The 25,052-nt window shown below is 37.2% G+C and overlaps 1 protein-coding gene and 1 pseudogene across 8 annotated transcripts in view; one reads left to right on the top strand and one right to left on the bottom strand.

Moving 5' to 3' along the window:
* Positions 1-25,052, top strand: part of PLS3 (plastin 3) — a 75,045-nt gene that overhangs the window by 29,173 nt on the left and 20,820 nt on the right. For 3 of the 8 annotated variants that reach the window (XM_069463999.1, XM_069463996.1, XM_069464002.1), the window contains exons 2-4: positions 6,843-6,926; positions 9,317-9,397; positions 21,050-21,213. In XM_069463999.1, coding sequence (XP_069320100.1) covers positions 9,325-9,397; positions 21,050-21,213 — 237 coding nt within the window. In that variant the 5' untranslated portion in view covers positions 6,843-6,926; positions 9,317-9,324. Of the gene's footprint in view, positions 1-6,364; positions 6,435-6,842; positions 6,927-9,316; positions 9,398-21,049; positions 21,214-25,052 lie in introns of all 8 variants that reach the window. The other 5 variants (XM_069464000.1, XM_069464001.1, XM_069464003.1 and 2 more) reach the window with 3 other exon arrangements.
* LOC138379209 (U4 spliceosomal RNA) lies at positions 18,352-18,505 on the bottom strand (annotated as a pseudogene).

The raw sequence follows: 25,052 nt of genomic DNA, 5'->3' as shown, positions 1-25,052 counted from the left end.
GAGTGTTGTTGAAAAGTAAAACTAGTTAGGTGTGATGAGTAGGATGACTCTAGAAAATCTGGAATGTCCGGCAGAGGTTATACAATCCATTTAGGCATAAGCAGTTATAGCTTCCAGAAAAGGGGACTGACATATCAAGTGGTTGTGGATACTAGTTGTGGGCCCTTTCTGATTCAAAAGATAATTATTGTGAACCTACTGTGCCCATGCATTATACTAAGTGCTATGGGGAATACCTACCGGAATGAGTAAACTGTATTTCTACTCTAATAAATAGACAGTCTTGTTGGGGAAGTAAAGTCTTTCACTAAGCCATTGTTATGGAGGATAATGATTGAGAATATTTCGGTGGCAGACAGGCCTGGGTTTGAGACATGGTCTGCCTCTAGGTCCAGCTGTGTGACTTTAAGCAAGTTACTCAACTTCTCTAAGCCTATTTGCTGTCCTGTAAAATGGAAATAACAGTGTATCTGGTTCATAGAATTTTTCTGAGAAGTAACTTACATAATGTACATAAAGAATTTTTTCTTTTTTGTCCCAGATTCTGAATATATAAAGCATTTAGCACAGTCCATGCCAAACAATAAGTCCCCCATAACTTAGCTGCCATAATAAAAACTCACAACAATACGTTATGATGTTATTTTTATTATTATTACCTACTCTATGCAGGCACTGTGATAGGGGCTAAACATATGAGAGTGAATAGGATGGGTCTCTTCCATCCAAGAGCTTTGTATAATAGCATTAAATGCTAAATATTGTGGTGACTACATTTTTCAAATCAAAAAAATGGTACATATGGTCTGACAGTGAAACAAGATAGTTTTTAAATTGGAGCTGTCTGAGAGAATCCAGGACTGGCTGTAATAGAAGAAAGCATGGTTCTGTGAGAATACTGGGCATACAGAACTTTTATGTAGGGTGGGGACAGTCTGAAAGACATTTTCTGAACGAAGCTTTTGAAGAATAGATAGATGGGTGAAGAACATCCCACTGGAAAGAACTACAGAGGAAGAGGAGTGGAAGTGGGACAATACATGACCTGTTTGGGGACTAAGGTATCTTTAGAGTTCTGTGTTCAAGGGTGTAGAACATGTAATGGGAAGTGCCACTGGAAAGATAGTTAGGTATCAACTCAGAAAAGTGGAGGGCCTTGAATGCTGTGCTAAATAGTTGGATTGGGATTTTCTTTTGTACGGAATACATCCTGAGACCTACTCTTTAGGAAGTTAGCTGTGTAAAGATTACATTGGAGGTAGGCAAGACTGCAGACAGATATGCTAAAAGGCTTTCATATAATAATGGGCCAGACTTGAAGTGATAAATGAATATGATGGAAAAATCCCAGAGGTTGCAAAGGAAGAATCCAGAAGGCTTGATGATTAACTGACCCTCCCTTTGTTCTTTATGGCCATAACTGCAGTCCAAATTTATGCACCTAGAGACTGAGGAAAAGTAGGGAAGTTGAAAATGAGACCTACTTTGGCAGGAGAAAGAGTTGGAAAAGGGGGGGGAAGTAATGTGGCAATAAATTCAATTGCAGACCCTTAGACTTTTCCTAATTTGGAATCCTCCTCGCTGACTTTCTTTTCTTCCCCCTTGGCCGCTTCAGAGTTGGACCCTGACCTGCTGATGCAATTGTGTCTGTCACTAACGTTAGACACAATACTGTAGCCACGCAGTCTTTCTCCAGCTCCAGATATCGTCTTGTCTTTCTCTCTCTGTTCCTAGAATGCCCTTTACCAGTGATGTCTATCTGAGAAATTCCTACTCGTGCCGTAAGACAAAGTTCAAAAGGCACTTTCTTGGAACCTTTCCTGCCACCCACCACTCAGTATATATGTCTGGTGACATGATAGCACTGATGTTATGTCTCTGTGTTTCCATCTGTTTCCCCTCCTAGACAGTAAGCTCTTCCAGAGAGAAGGTCCTAATTGTGTGTATCGGCAGCACCCAACACAGTGCCTGGCACATACTGAGCCTTCAGTTAAGGCTTGATGAATGACTGGGTGAACATAGTAGACATTCAAGTTGAAATCTTCTAAAGCCATTAGGAAACATGGGAGTGGAGCTTGAGTCATCACAGGAGTAGGTGAGCTTTAGCCCACAGAGTGTCGCATGCCCAGCTAACCTGGAGACTAGTGCTGTGAACTTACCTAACTAGGGAGGAGGCAGGGCGGCAGTTTCTGTTGGGACAGGTAGGTATGTTAAGTGTGGGTGTTCCAAAGCACTGCCTGTTTTGGATGGAGGAAGGTGACAAATCACAGTTTGTTTTTTTTTAAATCACTCTCGAGGTGTTCACACATAATGGTGACTGCATCATTTTTTAATTTCCATGGTGAAATAGTGTATTCTTCCATGTTTTGTCCACCCTTTGTTGCTTGCTTCCTTCGTGATAGGAGCTCAAGTATGTGTTGCCCAATCTCTGATTTAAGTAATCAGCTGCTCTTTCCAGTTCTGTTTAGCTAGCATATGAGTGGCTGAGATAAAATCTATGGTGAATAGTCCTTGTTTTTATCCTTTCGTTGCCTTTCAATTTCAAGGAAAACATATCAAGTTTATAATCAAAGCTGATTACCCATGTGCGTGCCCTTCCTCCTGACCCACGTGGTACCCAAAGACACAGATGAACAGTAGATAATTCAGTCAGCTGCATTTGTAAAGTGAGTGCCTTAGGAGATGAAAAAACAGGCACCCCTCCTCTTCCTCAAATACCTTTCAGAATTTGAGTAATAGTTTCAGGTAGTTGTAGGTACACCTTTCTTAGCAAAGATTTGTGTTCAGGGTTTATGTATAGCAAAAGGAGCTTGCGGAGTGGTTTCATAATTGACGTATTGTTAGTCAAACTCTGTAATTAGGGATGACTTCATAGGCATAAGATTCTTCTATGGGTGACGCCCTGAATTCATACCCAGTTGTACACCATATCCTTTTATGAAAAAAAAAACAAACAAACAAGGTTTTGTTTGCTTTTGTTTTATTCTCTTATTTGAAAATCTGTTTTCCTGTGTCTCAGATGTTTAGAGAGAGAAGGCTTGCTTGTTTTCTGTGGCTTTCCTTCTACTGAGAAGGCAGGCATTGGCGTTAGGGAGGAAACATAATTTGGGACAGATCAGACAAGGGAATTCAGAAACATGTAGAGACCCTGGAAGGTTTTATTTTTGATTTGAATTGCTGAATTTAAATAGAGGGAAAATATATTTCTATTTCTTTGAATATCCATTGTCTCCCTCTCTCGTCCTGTAAAGTCCACTCCTGTGGGAAGACAGACTGGAAAAAAGGACATGTTTCAAAATCAGTTTTCCACATATTGTGAAATTGAGGTTAAACTTTTATTCAGCAAATAATATTTACTTTTTATCTTTTCACTTTTTACTTTTCATTGCTCGTGAAGAAAATGTACCAATTTGGAGAAAGGTGACAATATTGACAAGCTGTGAGCCATTTTGAAATGTGATCCTGAAATATTTGAAGTCAAATTTGGATTTTTTAAAATATCTCCTGTCTGTTCTTCAAGTTGTGTTTAGAAACTGGCCTTATGAAGGAACCAAATTGAGTCATGGGTAAAACAGGTTTTCTGTAGGCCCATCCTTCTCAAATTACTTTGAGTAAAGGCTTGTAATTTTTATATATGAGGGAGACCTATTATACTGTGTAGTAAGTAATTACAGGGGAGATGAGATAACTTTTCATGTATCCCATGTAAAAGGCCTTTAGTAGAACTAATGCCTTATATTTATTATTTAGCCTCCCACAATTACTTAGGCATTCATTTATTTTCCATTTTCCTTCAGCAAGGATTTGAAGTTGCTGTATAATACTTTATAGTTTACAATGTGCCTTCACATATGCCATCTTTAATGTTCGTGAGGACCTGGGGGAAGTACATATTACTATTACTATTTTCAAATGAGGAAACTGAGGCTCAGAGAGAGTACTTAAATTTGCTTATGGCCATACTGCTAGGAAATAGCAGAACCAGGGCACTTACTGATGCCTCTCATTCCACATCCAGCAGTCTTTCCTTTAGAACACATTGCGTCCTTGCTCCTACAGCACGGTGCAGGTACTCGGGATTAAATGGAGTGTCCACAGGGCAGTATTGATGTCAATTTTCTGTTTTGCTTTGTGAACCCATCTGAGATGTTTTAGTGGCTTTTTGAGAAAAAGGCCCCATAGTACAATGAAGGCCCGTAAGGAGCATAGAGCTTCTTTTATCTTCATTTGTAAGCCTTTAATTTTTTAAAATCTGCAGTCATTTCCAAGTTACTTAATGTGATGTTTTTTTCCTAAGATCATACTTTATTGCTTCATTTCCTTAAAGATACCATCAAGCCTATGAGCAGTCTTAATAACAAAGCTATTTTTTTATTCATAGTGGGGAAAAGGCTACATTAAACAACTTTATTTTAAATTTCAAATGGCAAATTTAAAAACTGATTTTCCCAGTGGCTCAAGAGGCAGGGGGATCACCTGAGACCAGGAGCTGAGACTGCAGTGAGCTGTGATCACATCACTGCACTCCAGCCTGGATGACAGAGACTCCATCTCTTAAAAAAAAAAAATAAATAAATAAATAAAAACTTTTCTCATCAACTAGAGCATATATTGTGAGCCTTTTAATTTTTTTTCTTATTTTTGAGACGGAGGCTCTCTCTGTCGCCCAGGCTAGAGTGCAGTGACGTTATCACAACTAATTTATTTTTTCTATTTTTGTAGAGAAGGGGTCTCTTGCTCAGGCTGCTCTTCAGTTTATGGCCTCAAGCAATCTTCCCACCTTGGCCTCCTGGAGTGCTGGGATTAAAGGTGTGAGCCACCACGCCCCCCAGCTGGCCTTTTAAATTTGACTTTGTATTGTTTAGTCTTATCTCAGGTATCTCAGAGTCACACCTTTATTTCCTTTCAAATAGCTATCAGTACATGAATATGGGCATATTTAAATGAGAGAATCCCATGTTAAACTAGTCTGTTATCCTGAACCAGCTTTGCCGGTTTGGAGATGCGTGCAGGTTTCAATTCTTTCTACTCTTATTGAGGTCTGCCTCTTAATGTCTCCAGTAGATAGAAAATCTGAGTTATATGTGTAAAAGAAGTCACCATAGGCTTTTCTTAAGACAATTAGACAGGAATAAGAAATTAGAAGACTTGAAAGTACATGCATTGGATTGATTTTCTTTTGGAGTAAGCTGGGGCCCTAAAATTCATTTCTATGAGATCTAAGCATTTCCTGATTATGTAGGAACAACAAAACAATTGCCTTCCTGGCCTCTGGAGAAGGAATTAATAATCCTTAAAGTCTCCAGAGAACTTTTGCTTCTAGCAAATGGATATTTGCACCTTTTAGCACAGCTACTAATTCGTTTTGTAATTATTCACATATTTGCCTCCCTATGTTGTAAATTCCTTGAGGGCAGGAACCAGGCATATAGCAGATGCCTTACAATATTGCAAAAATTGCTTGAGGATAGAGGTGTGAGGGTGGGGAGGGGAGACACATTGGGGAGGGCATGTAGAAGAAGAAAAGTGATTTCTACACGATTTAGTTAGAACCCACCTGGTCAGCAGGGACAAAGAGGGGAAGTGGGGGTGGTTTATGTCCAGAACCATCTGTTCTGATTTTCTTTTATATAGAAGTGATATGGTAGTATGAGAATAAACTCACTTGTGTGGGGGTTTTTGTGTTGTTTTTAACTCACATACTTTAAATTATTGCTGACTCATAAACTGCCCAAACTGGAAAGGACCTTTAGAGATAGAGGAGAGGCCACATGTTTTAGATTTTCTGAGATAATCTCACTTCCAAACATTCTGTGCCTTTGTTCTCCTTGGTATAATTCATGGAGATGGCTAATAATTTTATATTGAAAACATGATTGCTTAAAATGTGTGTAAAGAGAATTGGCATAAATTCCATATAGTATTTTTGTCATCAGCAGTGTTGAACATCATATGAGTGAAATATAGAACATTTTTTAGAATTACTGTCCTTAGTTTGCAGCTTAACTTATGAAAAATTTCTTTCTTTTTTTTTTTTTTTTAAGAGACAAGATCTCGATTTTCACCCAGGCTGGAATGCAGTGGTATCATCATAGCTCACTGCAACCTCAGACTCCTGGGTTGAAGTGATCTTCCTGCCTCAGCCTCCTGAGTAGCTGGGACTACAGGCATCTAATTTTTCTTTTTTGTTTTTATTTTTATTTTTTTAAGAGATGGGATTTCGCTATGTTGCCCAGGCTGGTCTCAAACTCCTGGCCTCAAGCAATCCTCCTCCCTCGGTCTCCCAAAGTGCTGAGATTACAGGCGTGAGCCACCACACCTGGCCAAAAATTTCTTATTATTAATCTTTTTTTTTTTTTTGCAGATAACGCATTGGGCGAGGAATTTTATTTCCTCTGGATATATACCCAAAAGTGGGATTGCTGGATTATATGGTAGTTCTATTTCTGATTTCTTGATGAATGTCCATACTTTGTTCCAAAATGGCTGTAGTAATTTACTTTCCAACCAACAGTGTGTAAGGGTACCCTTTTTTCCACATTCTCACCAACACTTGTTATCTTTTGACTTTTTGATAATAGCCACCCTAAGAGGTATGAGGTGCATTTTTTTTTATTTCAGAACATTTTGGGGGTACAAACGCTTTGGTCACATAGATTGCGTTTGCACCACCCCAGTCAAAGCTACAAGCGTGCCCATGCCCTAGACAGCACGCACCCACTGGGTGTGAATTTACCCATCCCGCCCGCCCCCCCACAACTGCCCGATCCCCGTGAATGTTACTTCCATATGTGCAAATGCCAAACTTCATATCCAACTGAAAATCTTTCTTTAACTCATAGATCCTGAGACTACTCTGAAAGGTGTTTTTGCCTAACCTGTCTACTGAGAAGTTGTCCATCTTTGGTGGTGTTTTACTATCATAGGTAAGAAAAGTTTATGAACAGACGAGGTTTTTTTAAACATTTTTTAAAAGTTTGGTTTTATTTAATTTTTAAAAATACCAGTCATTATATGTGTATATTACATTATAGTGAACATTTAGCTAATACTATCTTATGATCATTTAAAAACTTCCCTAGGATTTGAGAAACCTGAGTTTGAATTCCAGTTCCATAGTCCCAATGAGCCCAAGTCTTTTAATAAGAAAAAAAGAGAACAAGAATATTGACCTCATAGGGCTATTATTGAGGGTTCAGGGAATGAATATACATATGAATTTATCTCATGTAATAACTTGGCACATAGTTGTTGAATGAATGAATTTTATTAAAGTGCTATTACACTGAGTGCCTTCCTAGGCTGAGTCCCTGTGCCTGGGACTGTGATACATTCTAAAAATAACAACAACTATGCTATGAAAAAGGCAGATGTGGCCTGGCTTTCTAATTAATCCCTTCCACTGCCCCCAGCCCCCACTTCTCTGTACGGAGTATTATTACACTTAGTGGCAAAAAAAATGAATTGGTGAGTAAATTGTTGCCTTTTAATAAAATGTCCAAAAGAGATAAATATAAGATCTCAAAATTATATTTTGTATAGTTTGTTAAATTTAACACATAGAATACTTTTGAAAAAGCAGCACATTTAGGGTAGTGAAATCTCTGTATGATACTACAGTGGTGGATATATGTCATTACACATGTGTCCAAAGCCATAGAATGTACAACACCAAGGACTCCGGGTGATAATAATGTGTCAATGTGGGATCATCATTTGTAACGAATGTGCCACTCAGATGCAGGATGCTGATAGTTGGGGAGGCTGTGCATGTTTGGGGGCAGGAGGCACAGTCATATGCTGCATAATGATGTTTCAGTCAGTGACAGGCTGGTCCCAGAAGATTATAATACCATATTTTTACTGTACCTTCTCTAGATATGTTTAGATACACAAATACTTAGCATTGTGTTCCGATTGCCTTCAGTATTCAGTACAGTAACATGTTGTATAGGTTTGTAGCCTAGGAGCAATAGGCTAGACCATACAGCCTAGGTGTGTAGTAGGCTATACATACCATCTGGGTTTGTATGGTGTATGATGTACACTGTATGATGTACATACACCCACAAAATCTCCTAATGACACATTTCTCAGAACTTATCCTCATCATTAAGCAACACATGGCTATATATGGGAACTCTGTACCTTCTGTTTAATTTTGCTGTGAACCTAAAACTGACCTAAAATTAAATTCTATTTAAAAAAAAAAGAGAGAGAAAAAAACCAAAGGCAAAAAATGGCAGGATAACATATAATCATTTTCATTTTTCTTTGTCCAAAAATTGTTAATAGGCTTGTATTTGGAGATTATCCATTGTGATACAGACCTCCTTCCTCTATTGCAGGGATCAGCAAGGTTTAGATCATAAATATTGTGTGTCAAGAGACAAAATCAAGAATATTATGATGTTGATAACAAGGATATATAATTTCTACAAATTTGTATTGACAAAGTTCAATATATAATACTTGAGTGTAATTTTTTTGTAACACAGTTCTGATTAGAAGAACAGAATTGTTTTCTTTCTGGTATATTTTACTTAATTGGGGTTCAAAGTGAATGTGGCCCCTCATCAAATTTGATTGCAAAATTTTTCTTATAATACCCATATTTAGCTTGGGGCCATACAAAAACAAGTGGGGATCTAGATCTGGCCCACGGGCCATATGTGTAGTTTGCCAACCTTTGCTCTATTAGTTAAATAGATCAAATAGGGCCAGATTGGAAAGGGTGTTCATGCAGATAAGTTACATGCGTGAGTGATTATATTAACACACACTTGTGTGTTTTTCTATATCAAAACCAAATATAATTTGTTTTAATTGATTCCTGTTTGCCCCTCCTTTAATGGGAGTGATTGATAGGTATCAGTATGTTATTTATGTTTTCCAGTGAGTGGTTTTAAAGTGGCTTAATGGAAAAGTGATATTTCACATGAATCATTGATCACATAATTTTGACTTTTATCTTTAGCATATACAACAACCAAGAATTTCTATTATGTATCTATTTCTTGTCATTGCTGGGTACCTTAGCCCTTCCTTATACTCCTTGAATGTAATTCAAGATTTTGTCCTTAAGAGGAAAATTCAGAAATATTTTTTCTGAATAACTTTTGGTAAATGATAACTTCTCATTTGCTTGTTTTCTTTATTAAGGCTGTACCTACAGATATGGCACCCTATTCAGACTATTTCAGTAGTTTGAAATTCTGTTTAAATTATCCTTAAAATGAGAATTTTAGCAAGAATGTTTATAATACATTCATCACAAACTTTGTTTAAGTGTGAAAATTTGTTGGTTTTTCTTTAGATCTTTAAATGGATGAGATGGCTACCACTCAGATTTCCAAAGATGAACTTGATGAACTCAAAGAGGCCTTTGCAAAAGTTGGTGAGTATTTTTTTTGTAGTCTGACTATAGGAAAGCAGTCTTTATTGGGTCCTAATCAAAGTTACTTCTCTAAAAATTGTGTAAACGATTAATCATGAACCTTAGGGCAAGATAGTTAAAATGGGTGAGATAAAGTTCTGGAAGCTATATACTTAACATTATATTATTTCTAATTATATCTGGTATCTAATATGGTCAAGGGGTTTTAGCCAAGGGTCCTTAACTGGGGGCTGCTGTGGCTCCTGAAACTTTTATGACAAATTCTGTGTCATTATTATATTTTGCATATCATATTTTTCTGAGGAGATGGTTTGGTGCTTTCACCATATTCTCAAAGGGATGTATGACCCCCAGAAACGTTAGTTGATGTTTTACCCTTCCCTAATAAGTTTGGCCTTATTGCCTCTTTCCATGGATCTTCTGTGCCTTTAGATAATGCAGGTCATTCTACCTTCCCACATTAAATTATAGCATCAATAAATAAAACTGATCTTAGTATAAGATGCTTAACTATAGAAAAGATTACACTGTATCTAATAAGACTTATGCCATCATTTAATTTGATGAGTTCAAGAAACATTTGTAAAATCATCATTACTAAATAAAAACACAAGTAAAAGAGAGAAAAAGTGTATATATAAGATGGAAAGTCATAGCATCCTTAACATCACATAACATGCCATATAATTGAGCAGCTATGGAAACAGCATATAGAAATTTACATTCCAAATTTCAGTGCTTGGGTCAAGTCTGTAGAAGATAATGAGAAAACAGCATAAACTGACTTGAGATACACACACACACACACACACACACACACACACACACGAGTCAACATGTGCTTAGAGAAGTTGATTATATTAAAAAAAAGAAGTTGACTGTTATTATTTGGTATCTCCTTGACTAAAGGGTATAAAGTTAGATTGCAGTTGACTTGTTATTTAAATCAGAATTTACTCTTAGACTTGTTGGAAGTCCCATTAGTGAAAAGTGAGGAAATATACATCTCTATTCCCATATATTTATGATCAACATTTTTTATGAAGGCATTTAGTAGTAACAGCATACCTTAGGGAGAATAATGATCCCCAGCCTGAGTGACTCTTCCTAATCCCACTAGAAAAAACTGAATAGTCCCGAATCTATGTGTATGTGTATAAAAATAGCAGTTAATTAACCTGCCATAGATACCACTTACTATAAGAAGAGCACTACATAGCCTGATATTAGATTGATTATGCAGAACAACAAGTGGGTTCTTGGCTGCAAGAGGTTTTTTTTTTTTTTATCTTTCTCTTGTTATTCTGTAGAAATAGTCTTATCATAATTGTTTTATATAATTCCTGTTGAACCTCCTGTTTTATTTATAGTCATCTTTCAGTATTGAGGGAAGATTAATTTGTTTTTATGACTAGAATGTTGAGCTAGAGACCATGCCTTATTCATGGTGGTATTGTTTAATCTCCAGTACCTCCTCTTCTCAAGTAAGTGTTTGTTGTTGGATACAGGCCTTGTCCTCATGGACACAGATATTTGTGTGTGATATTTCTTAAAAATTAAAGCTAATCCAGACAGTGCTTACCTGATGGGACTTGGAATACTTTTTATCAGTAAAAGAGCTTTATTGCTCCTTAAAAGCTAAATGATACAAAGAGGATTGACCAATTATCTCCATGGAGGAAACAAGGTTAAATTGTAGTAAGTGAAGGAACAATTAGAGGCTTGACCGCAAGAAAAGGTCATTATGGAACTATTGTTTAAGTACAGTTTAGGCTAGAAAAACAGCTTCCCAAAGTCCCTACCAGCACGTGTTCCTAAGACATGCAGACTCCTATTATTATACATGCTATAAATACAAATTCTGGAGTCCAAAATTTCTGCCTGTTCTGAATATTATTCTTTTGTATCCCCCACTCAGTATCTAGCACAGTGCTGCACACATGTTAGGTTCTCAATAAATATTTAATTGATTGAATCCCAAGGAACTATACATAGTCTTTTGATGTACTGGGGTTTTGTCATTATCAACTATACATTCAAAGGGCTTTTGTTACAAAGATTTTCATTATAGCGGAATTTATTATTAAAGGTTTTGGCCATTAAATTGTAGCACATAAAATTTATATATATTTTTCAGCATAATAAAGGCTTGTGTGTAGTGTGTCTTTTAGAAACTCCTTTAAAGACCCAGCTGAGTCTTTTGATTTTCTTTTAAAAAATCTTTGTAGCTTTTAGTTGTTAGTTACAGAGCCCTCAGGCAACCTTAAAAGGTGTTATAGAATTTTTTTTTTAATTCTGGGAAACTTTATTTTAAAAACAGGCTCTGTAACTCTCGAACTTATTTTCCTGTTAAAGACAGTTGTTTCCTTTTTTGTTGTTGTTGTTTTTGGTAGAGGTGGTGGCAGAGAGTAGGGAAGACTACTTTGTCTCAGTTCAATTGTGACAAAATGTGGAAATCATTATATGATTTTCCCCATCTATTAACAATAATAGCCTTGATTATCTCCTTAGAAATTCAGCAAAATCATAGTGTGTGGAGAAAACCTCTGTAATTACCACTAATCGTAGGTTTTGTTCAATCAATTAATAGTGCTTTGAAACTCTCTTTACTAGCAATAAATTGAGTATTAGAATTTAAAGTTCTCCTTTCACTTTCTGCACCTGCTTAGTTTGAAGCTCCAAGCTCCTATAATTATTTTAATTTTCTCAACAATTCTTTCCAGTATTTCCCAGTAGCAGAAACCTTAGCTCCAATTTTTCCTACTTTATAATGTTACTGTTTTGATTTAAATGCTGCAGTACTGTATAACTTCTTTCTAAAGAAGAATAAATAAGACTTTGCAGAACGCTTAGGTATCAATATTTACCAGCTATAAAATGTTTTCCATTCTAAGACTTTAATCTCACTATGGAAGCTAGTGGTCATTTGGATGATTACTTGTCATAAAGGCAAATTCATGCAATGTAAATTGTAAATCTTTGCACGTTTGCTTGAGTCCTGCAAATGCTTTGAAATCTGACTTTTTTCTCTCCTAAGCACTCTCTACTGAGCTTTTTAAAACGTGAATTCAACACTTTTGAAATAAAAGAATAACGAGGTTTCTTAAGGGACTAGGAATAGTGTGGGTGTATTCCTTTGAGGTTGCCCACCAAACTAAGCCAAAAAATTTTGGTTGCGGTGATTGTAGCTGTACCAGACTTCTCTCATCCCAGGAAGTTGAGTTGTTTCAAATTACTTGATATTCTCTAGTATATAAAAACCACATCAGGATGATGCCACAAAAAACATGGTACTTTAATTTACTTTCAGTATTCAATAAAACTACCCCAGTGCATATTTACTTAATTATGCCTTAAAAAATAAAAACTACACACCATCTGCAAAAAAAATAACCAGTGTTCTTTTGCTCTACCATCCGGTTAATTATTAGTTAATTTAGTCTTGAATTGGATTATTGGAAGTGATGGTCCTGGGATAGTCTGAAAACTTTGTTTTGACTATGTGGAAGATAGGAACACACATCTGTGGGTGTGCGGGGAAGGGCAAAAGCAACATGGGTGTGAGAACACTCATGTGAGCGTGTATATAGGTATGTATGTATTTTTAAAACAGTAGAGTGGCAGCAGGTGAAAAATGGTGGCCAAACCACCAGAAATTGTGAATCACAAAAGGATGGATAAATATTTTTTATTGCCTTGTCTTCAGCCCTCTAAACTTGTCCAGCCTTGAGCAGTACTTGAGGTCCACCTTTGGGAATCCACCAGTAGGGTGAACTCTAATGTATCAACCTCTAGTCTACCCCTAGCTGGGATTCATTAAACTGCCTCTTATGTATGCTGGAGTGAGCTACCCCAAAAGGTATAAGCTGTGAAAGGCAAACCCCATGTTTAGACAGGCATCTGGAAATAGTTAGCAGCTGCCTTTTGTAAGGTTTTAATGCCTAATGAAAGCTTGACTTTACTGCTTAGATCTTACGATGGAATATAGTTTAAATTCTTCTTTTGCCCAAGTCTTTTAAATCAGTATTTTGTGAGCTTTAATGGGCATTGAAGATCGTGTGTGTGTGTGTGTGTGTGTGTGTGTGTATCTGTTATTGTTAGACATGTAGATTCCTTTTGTCATTTCTTTAGTGCAAAAAATTTGTGGAATGTATTGGTCAAACTAAATTGAACTTTTAAATCCAGCTTTTCTGAAAGTATATGCATTTGCACTTGATTGGTTTTCTTCTTGAAGTCCTAAAAAGCACTGTCCAGAGTGGGTTAATAAAGAGGTTGCATGTGTGTTGCAGATGAGGGCACACAATATGTGACCGCTTTATAAAGAAAGACACCAGATTTAGACAGATTCAAGGATGGTTAAAGCAACACACACACGCACCCTGAGGGTCAAAGGAAATCTCGGTCTTTTTCTTACTGTCAGGTTTATAAGACAAAGTAGCACCCCAAAAGATGCGTTTGAAGTGACAGATTGTACCACATACCACCTGGACAAGGGCAGTGTAAAACAGCAGCTAAAATCAAAACCACTTGAGTTCTGGCTCAGCTTTCTCCAGACAAGTACTTAAAATAGCTTAAATAACAGGATGCAAGGGGAGGGAAAACATTTCCTTTTAAGGATATGCATTCTTGGTGTGATTCAAACTTCTGCAGGAACATGGCTGTATAATAAGTTTATTTACTTTAAGGTTTCTTGGGGGGAGGGTGTTGGGGGAGTTAACTGGCATTTAAAATAATACTTGGTAAAAAAGAATAATGAGGTTTCATTTAGAACAAAATGCAGATGTGAGCCTACATGTGTCATCAGAGAGTGAGAGAGAATATGAATTCCTTGTAACATTTGGTTCTTTTCTCATGAATTCAGTAGCCAATATGAAAGATGGGCCTGTCTGGTGCAGCACTGGGAGCCTCTTAGTGGTTTTTTAAGATTATAGTGATTTTTTTTTTTTTTTTACTTTTTAAAACAAAAACACTTAGTCAATTTATTGAAATTTAGCGCTTTCTGCTGGAACTTTGTTCAGTGGTTAAGTGGAGTTTCTTCTTCCCTGCTGCTTGTTAACGTCCACCCATACTGACCATATTTTCTGAACCAAAAAGTTGAGACGTGCTGGCAGAAACATCGAGACTGCTCTGGATCATATAAGCTGTAGGGTAATTCATATTGACTTTATCAGCTGTGTGAAAACTACAATACTGGAACAGAATAGTCCTCAAAATGCAGAGCCTTTTCCACCCCATACCCATGCATAGTTAATAAGCAAGTGGCAAGTGAGCCAGAAAGGGGTTCCAGAATATTGGCTGCTTTAATGAGACAATAAGGACTGTCATCATGCCTGGTGGTTGTGATTTTAGTTTCCAGTTGTTAAAACTGCTTTCAATCTAGGTCTGTGTTTTTTGGGTCAGTTTATTATTAGATTCTCATGTTTATGTCAAAACTCAGAATAGAAAATGTTCACCGTACTAAATAGCAACATTCTAATTCTATCGCTTTGTTTTAAAATGGATATTTTAACAACAAATAAGGATATGCCCTTATGATTTAAAAAATTCAATTGTCTTTTTGAGAAACTTGCCACGTAGCTTTTACTGTATTGCTATGGAATAATGAAAAATTATCCGAAATTCATTTTGCATTATTATTTGGGAATCATTCATGTCTCTCAACCGTCTCATTTGACAAATGAGGAAAGCATAACTCAAAGACTATCACTTAAGCAGCTTTTAAAATGGAGCTACTTCTCTCAGATGGAAAAAATTAGGTTTAATAGTCATCAGCATTTATGTTTATTTTTTTTAATTGTGACAAGTTAGTCTTAGAAGTAGACAAAAAGTGTTAAGCACCTGGTGAACATCACTGATGATGGCATTATGCTGCCTCATTTTCTGGCCTTCCAAAGCACATTAAATCCCTGATACTGTTTGAGGATGTGTTTTTGTTTTTTTTCGACTGGGGATTGGACATAAAATTAGCATAAAACTCTTTGAGAATAATTGCATGCTATTTTGTGTTTCAAGTACTTTACCAGCTGGGAGATTTTGTAAAATTAATTGCTAGCCGCCTTTTTAGGCTCTCCCTGCCTTCTTATTGAAATTGAAATCGTTTTTCTTCAAAATATATGATTTAGGACCTCTAAGAAAGGCTCAATGTAATTCATTAGTACTGACACTAAAATGCCTTTGATCATGGGAAGTAGTATAAGCTAGATTAACATCTGCTGATAAAATAAGAAAAAATAGCCGAGTAGGTAAAACACTTAAAAGAAGACACATGTTCTTCTCGTCCTAGGAAGGATAAAGGACAGATATCCCAAGTGACTCAAACATTTTACAAAGATTTTGAAGTCACAGTTTCAAGTAGGGCAGAGTGGTTCTGTCTGATTCACTTCTGTATCTTTGGTATCCAGCTCAGTGGGTATCTACCCACAGAATAGGTACTCGGTTTGCTCTGGAGTGACTCATGCTAAACAAGTGCGAATGGCCTTTCTTAATAAAACCAAGGCAGACTTCTACACTTGAAAGGAGAGAGAGATCCTGACCTGACAGCCATCACTGGTTGTCTACTTGGGCCCTCCTTGGTGGGTGTGTTCGCTTAGAAAACCAAATTACAGATCTGAAGGCTCCTGGGTGGGGACAGGATTAGAACAAAGGGAATGAGATTGAATGTTATTTAAGGGATATTTCTGTCAAGTTTTGGTTTCCCGATGAATTGCCATTCAGTCTTTGAATGCTATTTCTGTATTTTTTGTCATTGTTGTTTAGTTTTGTTTTTAAAGTGCTCATCTAGGAATAGAGCATTCTTTCCCTGGTCAATACCTGCCAATCAATGATTCTACAAAAATATTTTTTTCCATTGCTTATTATATGCAAGGCACTATGTTATGTATTGCGGTGGGAGATAAAAATATTTAAAGGACTCTTTATCAAATCTGTGAAACCATTAAGAAGATTGCCATGGAATTACATTTTTTTTTTTGAGACAGGGTCTCACTCTGTTCCCAAGGCTAGAGTGCTGTGATGTCATCATAGCTCACTGTAGCCTCCAACTCACGAGCTCAAGCGATTCTCCTGCCTCAGCTTCCCAAGTAGTTGGGACTACAGACAAGAGCCACCACACCTGGCTAATTTTTCTATTTTTAGTAGAGGCGGGGTCTCACTCTTGCTCAGGCTGGTCCTAAACTCCTGGTCTCAAGTGATCCTCCCACCTCAGCCTCCCAAAGTGCTAGGATTATAGGCGTGAGCCACTATGCCCAGCTGTACAGATCTGTATTCCTCCAACCCCCTTTAAAATTTTCCTGTCACTTACTAAAAGCATCTGTTATTGCTACCCTCACTTTGAAATAGAGTTTCTGCATGTGGTTATTTTATGTCAGTTATATTTTAGGGTAGCTACTTCCTGGCATCTTTTAATCACATCATTGAGCTGTCTTCTAATTAATGCTCAGAGGTTATTTCAGAGAGGGTTCATGCAAATGGTAGTTCTCCCTGTTACCTAAACTTCTATTTCTGCCTAATACAAATAAACTACCAGATAGACTCTTAGGGCCTTGGTCAGTTTCATGGAGCTTTAAATCCACTAAATTCTTCAATATTTAGTTTAAAACATCTCTACCTTCCACTTCTATTATATCACTGAGACTACCAAAAGAACTGTTATTGAGTATCTGTTATATACACTAGTCTAAACTGGAGTCAACAACAGAAGATTAAATTGTGCTCATTATATGTCAATTCAGAAGTCAGGGAAAAGTAGAATACATTTAAAAATATTTTTCTATCAAAAATTACTAAAGTGGGCCGGGTGTGGTGGCTCACGCCTGTAATCCTCACACTCTGGGAGGCCGAGGCGGGAGGATCACTTGAGATCAGGAGTTCGAGACCAGCCTGAGCAAGGGTGAGACCCCCCCCCATCTCTACTAAAAATAGAAAGAAATTAGCTGAGCAACTAAAAATAGAAAAAATTATCAAGGCGTGGTGGCTCATGCCTATAGTCCCAGCTACTCGGGAGGCTGAGGCAGGAGTCTGAGGTTGCCGTGAGCTAGGCTGACACCTTGGCACTCTAGTGCGGGCAACAGAGCAAGACTCTGTCTCAAAAACATAAAAATGTTACTAAAGCAGACAGAGTTTTGATAGTTAAAAAGAATGAACTATCTCCTTCTCTGAAGATACCATAAACATGAAAGAATATTATATTTAGGTAATGAGGTGTAGTAATGATCAGAATGTTACCACTCCATATCTGTATTTAATATGCATTATGATTCTATTTCCAGTTTTTAAAATGTGTGTGGGAGAGGGGGTTATGAAGTCCTATGTGTTCTGATTTATTTTTTTATTTTTAAAATTTTTTGTGTGCTTCCTGTTTAGAATCAGAGAGTGGTAGAGTGGAAAAGGAACTTCAGAGATTGTTTGGTCCAAAGCACCCTTTTACAGATAAGAAAACTAAGGCCTGAAGAGGTGACTTGTGCTAATTAGTAGCCAAGTTGAAATTAGATCCCGTGTCCCTTCAACTATGCTGTGCACCTTTCGCTATACCACACTTACTCCCAAGTACTGAGCTCCATTTTAAGTTTATAAAGGAAATGGGAGAAACAGATTAGTATTTAATATATGCATGAGAGAAGGTGTATTTAAATCCAAGACTTTTCATACAACAAGAGCTGCTAAAATTCTGCCCTAGTGCCATGAGCCCTACTTTGTTCTTTTTAGCAACTGCAGATGTTGTTGCTGGATTGATTTCTATATGTAAACATTTTATATGTAGAAATAAAGAGTTTGATGCATGACCTTTCATAAAGTCACAGCAAAGAAAGTGAAGCTATGCCCTAGGGAAGTTAAGTGCTTTACCTTGAAGGAAATACAAGTGATTTGCACAAGTGTTGTGGTTTGCTACTGATGTTTTAAAAGTACAGATATTTGAATTGATAGATTATTTATTTATTTATTTATTTTTTATTCAGTCTCCATAGAGACTATCAAAAATTGCCAATGCCGACTATATTTCAAGTCGTCATGGCGGGGGGGCGGGGGGGGGTACTGGGAAAAGTTTTCAATTATCTATAATCGTGCCTTGGATAAACCTCATTGGCTACGATACTGCCACTATGCAAAGCTTCAATTGATAGATTTAAAATGTAGTAAACAGTGGTTAAGAATATTTGGTACTCAAAGTAACACTAACCATAGAACTTCATCAGCCTTCAAAATATTAGTGAAATGGTTTCATATAGGATATTTAATATTTTAGTAAGTGACAAAGTATTAGCTAATTCGAATTACACTTAGAAAAAGATTCCCAAATGTGTTCCATGGCCTAGAAGAGCATATGATCAGCTCCCTGACCTTATGCCTCACTTTCCCTCTTGCTCACTCTGCCCAAGTCATGCTGGATCTTTGCTGTTCCTAAAACACATCAATCACACTGCTGCATCACAGACTGAATTTGTTGTTTCCTCTAACTGAAATCTCTTTCCCCAGATATACACGATTTGCTCCCTTACCTCATGCAATTCTTCATTCAAATAGAGCATCATCAGTGTGGCCTTCCTTGACCATTCTGTCTAAATAGCACCACCACCATTCCTGCCCCTCAGTGTCACTGTAACTCAGAGCTAGTCAGCTTCCGCACAGTTGACATTTTGAGCTCCATAATTCTGTGTTGCACATTGCAGCGGGGGGTGTCATATGCCTTGTAGGATATTTAACAGCATCCCTGGCCTCTACCTACTGTATGCCAGGAGCATCCTCTCCCTGCGCCCCTCCTCCCCCACCCTCCAGTTATGGCAATCAGAAAAGTCTCTAGACATTTCTGAGTGTCCCCTGGGAGTCAAAATAGCCTAAGTCTAACCCCTTACCCTGCTTTATTTTTTCTTCCTAGCACTTCCCTTATATTGTTATATTATACTATATTTTATGGTCATACTTCATGTTTTATTTATTCATTGTCATTAGAATGTGAGCTCCTTGAGAGCAAGACTTTCTTCTTTCTTTCTTCCTTCCTTCCTTCGTTCCTTTCTTTCTTTTTATAGACGGTATCTTGCTTTGTTGCCCAGCCTGGAGTGTAGCTGCGTCGTCATAGCTCACTGCACCTCGAACTCCTGGGCTCGAGCAAATCCTCTTGCCTCAGCCTCCTAAGTAGCTGGGACTACAGGTGTGTGCCACCATGCCTGGCTAAATTGTTTTATTTTTTGGTAGAGATGGGGTCTTGCTATGTTGCTCAGGCTGGTCTTGAACTCCTGGCCTCAAGTGATCCTCCTGCCTCAGCCTCCCAAAGTGCTGGGATTACAGGCGTGAGCCACTGTGCCTGGCTGAGAGCAAGACTTTCTTTTGTTGGCTGTGGTATCCCCAGTCCCAAGAAGAGTACCTAGTGCAAAGTTTTTAAGTACTATATCACATAGTTTATTCACAGTACATTTCCTTGGATGGTGCAGTTGCCATCTTGAGTCATTTCTCTGTTCGCATTGTTTCCTTCTATTATAATTAAATTTATATATGAAAAACAGTGGCACTAAGGAATAAAAACATTATTGAACAGAAGGTATTTGAAATTGCTGGTGAACTTCATTCACACAAAACAATATACTCCAGTAGTTATAATCCTCAGGACATTAGCCCTTTTTTCCCTCAATAAATTGACTTTTGTTCATGGACAGTTTTTTCCTCCATTTTTAACAGCTTCAGAGTAAGCATCATTCATTTAATCAGCACTTTGATACATACTCTTAAAACTACAGTAGCACAAAAATAAAAGGATTATTTATAGAGTCATGTTAAACATCTGCTTTACTCGGTACTGCATTTATTTTTATGAACTCTGTATTGGTCTTGGATTAATGTTTGTTTACATTAACTCTTAAAAAACCTGGCACTGAAAGTAGTTGCTTAATTTCAGGTGTGCTTTGAAAAATAATCAGTATTAAATTCATAAAACTTCTTTTAGACCAATGGAAGAATGAGGAACATATTAATAAAACTCCTAACAGCTAATTAATTCTTTTCTAAAAAGTTCTCTTAGCTCCACAATTTAATCATAATTTTCTTAACTATTTCTTGAAATTAGGGATGCTCTTTTTAATAAAACTACTTATGCATAATTTAAAGTACAGGATCCATGATGTAAAACCTTGTTCTTTCAGTTAAAATGTGCATTTTCCGGCCGGGCGCGGTGGCTCACGCCTGTAATCCTAGCACTCTGGGAGGCCGAGGCGGGTGGATCGCTCGAGGTCAGGAGTTCGAGACCAGCCTGAGCAAGAGTGAGACCCCGTCTCTACTAAAAATAGAAAGAAATTATATGGACAACTAAAATATATATACACAAAAAAATTAGCCGGGCATGGTGGCGCATGCCTGTAGTCCCAGCTACTCGGGAGGCAGAGGCAGTAGGATCGCTTAAGCCCAGGAGTTTGAGGTTGCTGTGAGCTAGACTGACGCCACGGCACTCACTCTAGCCCGGGCAACAGAGTGAGACTCTGTCTCAAAAAAAAAAAAAAAAAATGTGCATTTTCCTTTCAAACAACCTTAGGGTGCCACACAATAAGAAAAAATTGTATTTAGGGGAACTTAAGAACTGAACCTCAAATGAAGGAAAATACTCTTAATAAGTTAACTAATATTTCTCTTAATTTTTTTCCCTTTCTTTGCTTCTCCCTTTTTACAAAGATCTCAACAGCAATGGATTCATTTGTGACTATGAACTTCATGAGCTTTTCAAGGAAGCTAATATGCCATTACCAGGATATAAAGTGAGAGAAATTATTCAGAAACTCATGCTGGATGGTGACAGGAATAAGGATGGGAAGATAAGTTTTGACGAATTTGTTTATGTAAGTATGTGAAAATTCACCATTATTAGAAGTAACGTATTGTCTAGTGAGATCGTATAGTATAATAAGTACTATTATGTTAAGTTCCTAAATATATCATATTAGTACCATTATAACTAATAACATTTGTCATCCTGCCTACTTAAATTTTGTTAGTTCTTTTAGCCACCAGAATATCTTAACGAAAGACTTGAGAAAAAGCACAGTGACAGAAACAAAGGTACCATTCGATGCGAGATGCTCGCTGTGTAGGATGAACAGTCTCATTTTGGGGCATCATTAAAGGGCATTTTTCAAGGTGCTAAGTGACATCTTTGAAATGTTCTTTCTCTCTCCCATGGTGAGCAGTGTGCTCCAAAATTTTAATGATACACCGTGACTCACAGTCTTGGAAGCTTCCTGAGGTGAACTTTCTGATTAAAAAGTTGTTTTTTACTCTTGTGGTAGGGATATTTAACTGTACCGCTTTCTCCAGGATGATAATTTTGATAATTAAAAGTTAGAAGCATGTTTTTTTAGTCCATTAGAAGAGGCATTTAAAATTTGTGTTTTCTTCTGTAGTATCATCAAATACTCTTAAAGGTTAGGGGCTGATTTTTTCATTCTTCTGCCCGCCAAGCACCTAGTTCGGTGTTCCTACTCAGTGCCTGGACAGGATATGTGTGGCACGTGGCTCTTTGTTGAAGCCTAATGCTTTTTGGCTGCTAGTAAGTGAGGTCTAGATTTTCTAGCCTTGCACCACTTTCTGTCTGTATTTATTGACGCAGTGTTTGAAATATATATTAAAGAATAACTTGCTTCTTCCTTCAATTAAGAATGCACTTGGCCGGGCGCGGTGGCTCACGCCTGTAATCCTAGCACTCTGGGAGGCCGAGGTGGGCGGATCGTTTGAGCTCAGGAGTTCGAGACCAGCCTGAGCAAGAGCGAGACCCCATCTCTACTAAAAATAGAAAGAAATTATATGGACAGCTAAAAATATATATAGAAAAAATTAGCCGGGCATGGTGGCGCATGCCTGTAGTCCCAGCTACTCGGGAGGCTGAGACAGGAGGATCCCTTGAGCTCAGGAGTTTGAGGTTGCTGTGAGCTAGGCTGACGCCACGGCACTCACTCTAGCCTGGGCAACAGAGTGAGACTCTGTCTCAAAAAAAAAAAAAAAAGAATGCACTTAAGGTTTTATTGATGTATTTATTATTAATTTAAGGCTGAGTTTGACTAGATCTTATTAGGCATTCCTTTCAGTATATTGCAAACTAGTAATTAGTGCCTAATATTTATCACAAACTTCCTAGCACTCCTAGCCTCCTCTTCTATGGTTTATTTTTGCCTCAAGACAGCTGAAATGATAACGTCAGTAACTATGGCTCACTATATAGCAAGTGAAATTCTGATATGTTCTCTCTGATTAGAATTAACTCTTTTAGAACACTGTAGGAATTCAAGAAGCAAACTAACCGAGTAATGCTGTCTACTCAGCTGACAGCATTTGGTGAGGGTGTTGATTATTTTAAAAATGCAGACTTGTGTCATAATTATAATGATATAGTTCTTGCCCTTTTCTTTTGAAATACTGATTTCCTCCCACCGTTTTTTGTCTCCAGTTCTGGCCAAAGCCCTTTGTTTTGAATTCTAGGTTCAATAGTAAGTTGCAGTTGATTTTTCAATTTGAGCACTTGCATGTCCTTTGATTTATAACTTGCTCCCCTTGTAACTGCATGTTAATTGTGTATTTAAAGCAGCTCAGAGCAGCAGTTAATTACTATTGGTTGATTTTTTTCTTTCTTATTTTTTTCCCAAATGACCCAAGAAACCAGCAAGCAATTGGTTGTTTTCTATACAATTTACTGCTCGGAATTTTTTACTAGTAGAATTTAATCTCCTAGAAAGAACAAACCGAAATCATTAGGATCTGCAGTGTGCCAGTACTATTAGGGACAAAATCATGGAAATGTCTTGTATAATTTTGTAGATTTTGAAACGTTGTAGTTTCCACACAGCTGTTTGTGGCTTTTAAGTGAGGAGGTGTGAATACCCTAATATACTCTCAAAAAGTAAAAACATGCATAATAATTTTGGTAACACCAGGGATTTTTTAAAAAAATAAAACATTAATGAGACATTTTAGATTAAAATATACATTTTAGAATTGGAAGGAATCAGTATGTTTACATTCCTTCACTTTTCAAATTAAAAGAAACAAACTTGGGCTTTTGAAAAAGGAAGTGACTTGTCCAACATTACACAGAGGACTAGTGGCTTTTTCAAGGTACCTCCCTGCTATTCAAGAAGTTTGGAATGTGAGGGACAGTAAAGTAACCCTGCCTGAAGTTTCAGAATGGTACTACCATGACCCTACTGAAAGAAAGAAGGGAGGAGTTTAAACAAACGTCTGTCCGTCTGTCCGTCTGTCCGCTCCAATCTGCTTTGTCATCAGTGAAACATCTTACACATTGTCAAACAAAATATAGGTAGAGCTTAGTTATTCAAGAAATAGGAAGCGTGTTATTCCTGTCGGTATTAGTGTAAGGAAATAGAAATAAACATGTTCTTGCATGTTAGGTTATTGCTTTTTGTTTGAATTGCTGCTTAAGAGTGTTAATTGCAACCACGCTGCAAACAAAATCAGATTAATAATTAATAGTGATTCTCCAAAATCAGATGTTAATTTTGGAGAAGAATATATAGGGCAGAAAAGAGTCCCAAAATTATTATATGTAATAAATATATGTAAACTTGAAATGCGAAAATTAAATTTAACACCTTGCTTTTGTTTCTGCTAAGCACTTTAAAACTAAATGACTGGGTTTTTATACTTACAAGATAATAGGATTTATTTCCTTTTTTTAAAGTAATTTTTATTTCAGAGTATTAGGGGGTACAGTGTTCTTGTTCCATGGATGAATTGTCTAATGCTGAAGTCAGGGCTTTTAGTGCACCAGTCACCAGAATAGTGTACATTGTACTAAATAGGTAGGTTTGTATCTCTTACCCCTCACCCCACTCCCACTGCCCTTCCTCCTGTTAAAGACAAGTATGGCAATAAGTTCTTTCAGAAGAGATGGCTACATTAAAGTCTTATTTTCACAACAAGAAATTTGCTCTTGTGTAATGGTAATAAATTGTTGACTTTTTTTAGGACTTTTACTAATAGTACTGACCTCATAGGATTAAATAATATAAGTAAAGTGCTTAGCACAGTGCCAGGCATATAGTAAATGCTACATAGGTGTTAGTTGTGGGAATAATTTATTTCTCTCTTTTAAAAAAGCAGTGTTATTTTCCAGTTATTACTAAGTTTAGGCCTACAACAGATTCTTAAAAAAAGGAAAAAGTCAAACCTTCTCCTTTGAAAAACAAATCCCAAACACTGGAAGCCAGTCAATATTTTTTTGCAATTCTTTCTGAAATTTTTCCTTCTTAAGTCATATGCCTCTGGATTGCTTTGGTTTGGCCACTAGTCCTGTGCTGAGCTAACTCTGGGGTCAAAAGGAGTTAGCTGGCTGCTGAGGGTCTTTGAGAGAAAGGCGATGAAACTTATAAAAGGAGTAAGAAACATATATATTCCATAAAGGGGACCGAAAAAGATGTATAGAATAAGAGTGGATATTGCTTCCTGAGAATAGTACACCAGGAATTTGTTCAAAGGGGATAAAGCAAGTCCTTCGTCGTGTAGAGAAAACAGCACAAAACAGTGAGCTCATTAGTATCACAACAGGGCAGCTTTGAAAAGATTCATTGAGAGGACTCCAGCACAGTAGTCGGCCTTGTGCTGTCTCTGATTTCACAGATTCTTGTTAAGCCAAAGCTTATACTCAAATAGCTTTATCATCCACTCCAGC

The sequence above is a fragment of the Eulemur rufifrons genome, chromosome 30, assembly GCF_041146395.1.
Source record: "Eulemur rufifrons isolate Redbay chromosome 30, OSU_ERuf_1, whole genome shotgun sequence".
Taxonomy (NCBI): Eukaryota; Metazoa; Chordata; class Mammalia; order Primates; family Lemuridae; genus Eulemur; species Eulemur rufifrons.
The sequence above is the reverse complement of the archived record's forward strand: the minus strand, read 5'-3'. Positions and strand labels throughout refer to the sequence as shown.